A 6,806-nucleotide genomic window follows, 5' to 3' on the forward strand; every position below is an offset into this window, starting at 1 on the left:
GTAGAACTGTCCCTGTGCGTTTCAGAGACTCTCTCTCCTGTGGTTTCGAATTCCTGACCTTGTGGGTTGCAGCCCAACACATAACCACTATGCCATCCAGATCCATCCATCCCTGGAAAGGTTACAGGGCACTTCTACTCCGTCCTGCGGCGTCTCTTTGATTTAGAATAAAGCCTAACGAGTTCACGCATACTCTCACACACACCTATCTGTAGGATGGCCAGTTAAATTTGAATTTCAGACAAACGAATATTTTTCATTGCAATGTGTGAGTGTGCTTATACTAAAAAATATGTGGTGGAGCTGGCGATGCACCAGGCTGCTCACTGCAGGGTCCACAGTCGCTCGGAAGGGGGAAAGAGGAGGCCGCGTAGTCCGGTGAAGACTTACAACCTCAGAAACCCTGCGTAGGGTCGCTGTGAGTCAGAATCTACTTATGGCAGGAGGGTCCGGGATGTATGCAAAACCACACTCACTGCCATCCAGTGACTCGATGACGACTCATAGGACAGGGTAGAATTGCCCCTGTGGGTTTCTGAGACTGCAATTCGTTTTTCTCCTGCGGGTCAGGCAGACATACTATGAAATTACTTGTTGTCTATCTAAAATTCAAATCGAACTGGGCGTCCTACGCGTTAGTTGACCTACTCAACCGGAGCCCCACCCCCACCGCGCCCCAGGAGGAGGTCTCGGGGTAAGTCTCAGGAAGTCCGGATGGGGAGAAATGAGGGAAGGCTCCTTTAAGGCTCGGCCAGGCCGCGAACTACAAGACCCACAATGCCTCGCGGCAACCAGGGGCTCTGATAAGCTGCGCTCTCTTCCCGCCTTCCCCGGGTTTCCGGCTGTGGGGTCCGGCGAGTGGCGGTTAGGGACGGCCCAGGTGGACTTGGCGGCGCAGAACCGACCCCGAGCTCCTGAGCGAGACCAGGGCGGACCGGCGGGCTTGCAGGGCGCGGGGCCGGCCCGGGCACGGCGTCGGCCCGCCGGTCGCCCTCCGGAGAAGCCCGTCCCGTGGCCGGGGGCTGCTGCAGGGGGACCCGGTCCCCGGGGCGGCGGCTGCCATGAACTTCTCCGAGGTCTTCAAGCTGTCCGGCCTGCTCAGCAAGTTCTCCCCGGACGGGAAGTACCTGGTGAGAGCCAGGAGCCCTGCCCGTGGGCCCAGCCGGGGCGCGCAGAATGCGGGCCCAGGGGTGCTGGGGTGCGCTGGCGGGCGCCCCGCACAGGCTCGGAGCGGCGCGCTGGCGCGGCGTCCGCCCCCGGGGTGGAGGGTTCCGGAATCCCGATACGGATCGGGCCGGGCGCCCGCTTGGGGACGGCGGTAGAAGCAGTGCCTGCCTCCAGGGGGGCTTCGCGGGGCTTTAAGTGAAGGAGCGCCCGTGTAGCCGGTGGCGCAGCGACACCTAGTCGTTCTCTTGTCCTGGAAAATCAAACGGCGGATTCCCCTAGCTTGTAGGCTCCTAAGGGGTGCTGCTGGCCGTCTAGCCCCGGAGCCAAAAGATCGGCCTTGGGAACACAGCGAGGGGCACTGCGGGAGAAAGGCCTGGCGATCTGTTTCCCCGACAGCCTAGAAAGGCCTGTGCAGCTCTTGTGCCCTGAAACACCGTGGCTGTTAGTTAGAATCTTAGACGGCACCGAACAACAACCATGCCAATTGGCTTCTCTCTCCAGACGCAAACGGTGGTGGGGGCTGTTAGAATGGTGCTTAAGTCACTGAAGCTGTTTTGAATGCAAACCTTAAGTGTGGAAATAGATCATTATGATCATATGCATACGCTCAGCGAGGAGCAGAGAAGGGAGTTTAAGTGGCATTGGAAAAGCCAACTGGCCAGCCCTGCCTGTCAGACCGCTGGCTTAGAACACCTTTTTTCTGGTGGAGCCTGAGTTACGAGTTCTGTATGTAACCCTCAAGTTACATTTGTACCTTCCTTGTTAAGAGGTGTGGTAAATCCCATAAAATAGCATCATTCCGTTACAAAGTAGACAATGTCAGTAGCTTACAGCGGCATCTCACAACCTTTTGTGTGTTTCTTGAGGTGCCCACCTGTAAATTGGTCGGTTTTGTTTTGGTTTATGCCATTTATGAAACTTCTAGTAAATTACGGAGAGAAAGATGATGTGTGCAGGCCTGCTCTGGGACCCCCTTTGGCTCTTACACCCCGATGACAATACAGTGAGGAAGATGATAGTAGCCTGATGTCTGAATGCTGTTCTTTAAAGCCGTGGCCTTGTTGCTACATAAAGCCCTTGGTGCCATCTTTTAAAATCTGCAGCGGCTTGTTTTGCAGGTGTTGGTTTTTTAAAACAAACATAAGGAAGGTAGAGGTAGCTCACCACAACCGCAGAGTCCTCCAGTACGAACAAAACAGGTCTGGTGGCGGATCTTTATCCCAGGCTGCCGCCCTCTGGGTCCCTTTCCTCCTCTTGTGGGAACGATTGCATTCGGAGATAAGGTGTCTACAGACATTAAGAGTATTTGTTTAGCTCTGGGCGTTACTAGCAAATGTGGACCTCCGATTGCTTTGGTTCTGAGTTAAGACACACCAAAGGGCATTTGTCGTCCTAATCGGTAACCCCGAGGCCTCGATTCTAGCCCTTTATAAATTCTGGGCAATGGTCTAAAATAGACAAAACTAAAGAAGAGTTGGTGATTAGGGTACAAGTAGCTCTTTTACCCTGAACTGTTTTCTCCTGGAGTTCTATTTTTGACCTGTAATTAAGAAGGGAGTGGAAATGCTATTCCAGTTCCCATTGAGGTGATGCTGACTTTGGGCAGCCCCATCGTGACTTTCTGTGGAAGTAGATTGCCAGGCCTTTGTCTGAGCATCCCTCCCCAGAGGGGAGGTTAGCAGCTGAAAGGGTAACTGCACTGCCTGAGGGCTCTAGAAAATTAAGCAGAGAGCTTAAGAAATGTTTTAAACCTAGTTTGCAGGTTTCAATGCAACCTTGATGAACTCTTCTCTCTAGAATGAATGACCTCAGTAGACATATGTAGGTAGAAAGCATGCCTGAAGGTTGGGGAGGAGGCAGCTCCAGCACCCAGGGGCGTTTTCCCACCCAGAAGCTCACTACAGATTACAGACCATGTGGAGCTGTGTTTTCCTTCTTAGGCTTCGTGTGTCCAGTACCGTCTGGCGGTCCGAGAGGTGAGCACCCTCCAGATCCTGCAGCTGTACACATGCCTGGACCAGATCCAGCACATAGAGTGGTCGGCGGATTCCCTCTTTATCCTGTGCGCCATGTACAAGCGGGGCCTGGTGCAGGTCAGTGCTGCCTGTCCTGGTGGGAATGCTAAACTTAGGCTGCCCAGGAATGTCACCAGGAGGGCAGGGTTTTGCACACTGTCCTTCCAATGAAAGAGAAAAGGACAACAAAATTCAAAGCCTGCGTCTTTGAAAAGGGACGAGATCCCTCATAGCTCGAGTACTTGTTCAACAAGGAAGCTCTCTGACATTCTTTGTCAGTGACCAGAAGTGCTCACGGACGGCTGTCTAGGTACTTGGGCATTGTGTGTGTTAGGAACCGTTAAGACGTCCAGTTTTGCTGTGGGCCCGAAGCTTAACTCAGTGAGGTCCCCACGATGGCAAAGTGAGTAAAACCAGAGCAGTCACAAGAAAGTGAACTCACCGGGCTGCTGTGTAGCACCTGGCCCCATGTCCTTCACAGCAAAACACTTCCACAGATTCCCTGAGTTGGGACTATGACTGGACACAGTTGGTGTCCACTCAGGCCTTCAAAACTCAGCGCTGACACCTGGAGAGGTATCCCGCTTAGTGTGCCATCCTGTGCTCTCTCGCGCGCATCCAGGTGTGGTCCCTGGAACAGCCAGATTGGCACTGCAAGATAGACGAGGGCTCAGCAGGACTGGTGGCTTCGTGCTGGAGCCCGGACGGTCGCCACATTCTGAACACCACCGAGTTCCACGTAAGTACAACTCCGAGCCCATCGCAGCAGCCCACCCACTCTACATTGCTTCCCCTAAAACCTGTTTTGCGAGGATCTAGTTGTCTGTTGGCTCTCTCTGTTGTCTCTTGGTGAAATCTTTTGATGCACAGGAGCCTAATGTTTGGGGGATCCCAGTCCTCTGGTTTCACGTGTTTTAGTGATGTTCGCTAGTGTGTGTGGAGTCATGCGTGAGGGCCCCTGAGTTTGCCCCTATTTTTCACTGATCTTTGTAATTGTAGGTTTTCCCTGTAGCTCTTGGATTCATCTTGAGTTCATTTTGGATATGGTGCCAGGTGTAGGTCCTGCTGCTTTCTTCTGCAAACAGAGATCCCATTTTGCTCACACCGTTTGTTAAAGAGACTGTCTCTCCCCCACTTAAGGTGCTTTGGTTCTTTGTCAAAGATCAGCTGACCGTAAGTGGGTGGATTTATCTCTGGGTTCTCATTGCTGTTCCATGTGGTGTGTGTATCATTGTCAGTATTAACCCGTAAGTAGATTTTGAGATTGGGGAGCGAGAGGCCTCCTACTTTGTTCCTTTTCTTTATTGGTGCCCTGGTGGCGGAGTGGGTACATGTTGATTGCTAACTACAGGTTAGCTATTCAAAACCACTAGCCACTCCTTGGAAGAAAGATGGGGCTGCCTACTCCTGTAAAGAGCTACAGCTTCAGAAACTCGTGGGCAGTTCTACCCTGTCCTATAGGGTCACTACCGGTCTGCATCAGCTTAGTAGCAATGGGTTTGAGTTTCGCTTATCTGGGGTCTCTTTCTTTTTCATATAAAATTAGCGATTAGTTTTTCTGTCTCTGTAAAGAATGATGTTTGACTCTGTATCTGGATTGCATGATATTTCTAGATCACCTTGGTGACTATTGACATTTTTCTCAGTATTGAGCCTTCCTCTCTGTGAGGATGGTATAGTCTTCTCCTTATGCAGGTCTCTTATGGTTTCTTGTAGTGGTGTTTTCCAGGTTTCAGTGTGTAGGCGTCTTATGTATCAGGCGGTGCCTTCGTGTTTACATGCTAGGCTGTTAACAGCAAGATCAGTTTGTAACCACCAGCCATGCTGAGAGAAAGACAAGGCTTTCTACTCCTGTAGGGAGTTGCAGCCTCGGAAACCCCAGGAGCCGCTCTGCCCTGTCCTGCAGGATCTCGGAGTCAGAATCAACTCCATGGCAGTGAGTTTGGTTTGATTTATTTAATATTTGGGGTATCTATTGTGCATAGTTTGTTTTCCTGATCTCCTATTCAGAGTGTTATTTATTAATGTAAAGGGAACTCTCTTATTCCAGGTAGACTAGAGAAACAAATCCAGGGAGACTCATATGGTCATAAGAAAAAGCTTTCTATACAAGAGCAGTTGACTATTGAGAAAACATCCCAGCCCAGTCCAGATCAAGTCCCTAAGTCCAATATTAGCCCATATGTCCCATACCAATCTATAAAGTCCTCTTCAGACTCACATGACGCCAAATGCAGGACGATCACAGGCCAGTGGGTGGGAAGTCTTGTGGATCCAGTGGCACTGTAAGCATCTCAGCGCTGACAGGGGTCTCCTCCAGTTCAGGGCACTAGTGTAGCTCCATGTGTCTTGTCAGCTGCAATGTCTCCCAAGGAGTCAGTGTGTGCTCTGCCTCCAGTGAGCTGTCTGTCTCCTTAGCACCTCCAAATGAGGTCATCAAGCTGCAACCTGATTGACAGGCTAAACCCCACCCCTTCACTCTTAATCCTCTCAAATTGACGACAGATTATGTAACTACCACAGGATCCCACTGGTTTTAGTCTGTTGATTTTGTGCCCTGTGACTTTCCAACCATTTTCTGACCGGGTCTTTGGGATTTTCTATGTACAGGGTCATATCATCTGCACATAGAGTGTGAGTGCTTCCTTGCCAGTGTGCGTGCTTCAGTCAACCTTTCTTGCCTCCGGCTCTGGCTGAGGCTTCCGGGTCTATACTTAGTGAGAGTGGTGACAAAGGACCTCCTTGTCTTGTGCCTCTTCACCAGGGGAAGACTTGTGGTCTCTCTCCAGGGAGACTCATGCTGACCATTGGCATTGCGTATATGCCCTTAGTTACATGCAGGGATTTCCTTTTTATTCCTATTTTGTTAAAGCAGTTTGGTCAGAAATTGGTGTTGGCTTTTGGCAAACATCTTTTCTGCATTGCTTGATGCGATCATATAGTGCTTTTCCTTTGTTTTATTTAAGTGGATTCCATTGATTGTTTTTCTAATGTCGGACCAACTTTGCATACCTGGTAGACTCATGTGGTTGTGATGTATGATTCATTCGATATACTGTTGGATTCTACTGAGAAGGATGTGTAAAAAAAATTCGCATCATACTCCTGTGGGATATTGGCCTTAATTTTCTGTTTTAGTGGTGGGTGCCTGGTTTGGGTACCAGGGTTATGCTGACGTCTTAGAGTGAAGTTGGAAGCATTCCTTTGAGTGAATCCATGGGGGTCACCTCTCACCTTCTCTGGCTACACAAGGGAGGAGGAGAACCCATCACCACACCAGCCCACGGCCGGCTGCCACGGGGCACAGATCAGCGGTCCTCCCCCAGCACGCCACTCTTCTGCATGTTTCGAGAATTCGTCATAATGGCCACACACAACTCACAGACAGTACTCACAGCTCTGAGGGCTACGAGGAATGTTAGGAAGCTACCACAAGGTAGGACCATAAAGCATGAAGGATGGGATCAAGCTAGAACCCCCTCCCAGGGGGATGAATAGTGGAAAAGTGGGTGAGGGGTGACAGAGGATGATGTAAGATGTGAAAATAATCTATAACTTATCAAGGGTTCCTGAGGGAGGGTGAGCCGGGGAAGGAGTGGGAAGAAATGGGGAGCTGATATCTGG

At 50.7% G+C, this 6,806-nt stretch overlaps 1 protein-coding gene across 1 annotated transcript; it reads left to right on the plus strand.

Moving 5' to 3' along the window:
* Positions 1-898: 898 nt before the first annotated feature.
* Positions 899-6,650, plus strand: LOC101655117 (the record flags this gene model as incomplete). Its single annotated transcript, XM_004717946.2, has 4 exons — positions 899-1,130; positions 3,108-3,260; positions 3,805-3,921; positions 6,435-6,650. Coding segments are annotated over 4 exons (718 nt in total), but the record flags the coding sequence as incomplete, so codon positions are not given.
* Between the last annotated feature and the right edge of the window lie 156 nt (positions 6,651-6,806).

This window comes from Echinops telfairi, unplaced genomic scaffold, assembly GCF_000313985.2.
Source record: "Echinops telfairi isolate 266 unplaced genomic scaffold, ASM31398v2 ScPeMD7_771;HRSCAF=1205, whole genome shotgun sequence".
In the NCBI taxonomy this organism is placed as follows: Eukaryota; Metazoa; Chordata; class Mammalia; order Afrosoricida; family Tenrecidae; genus Echinops; species Echinops telfairi.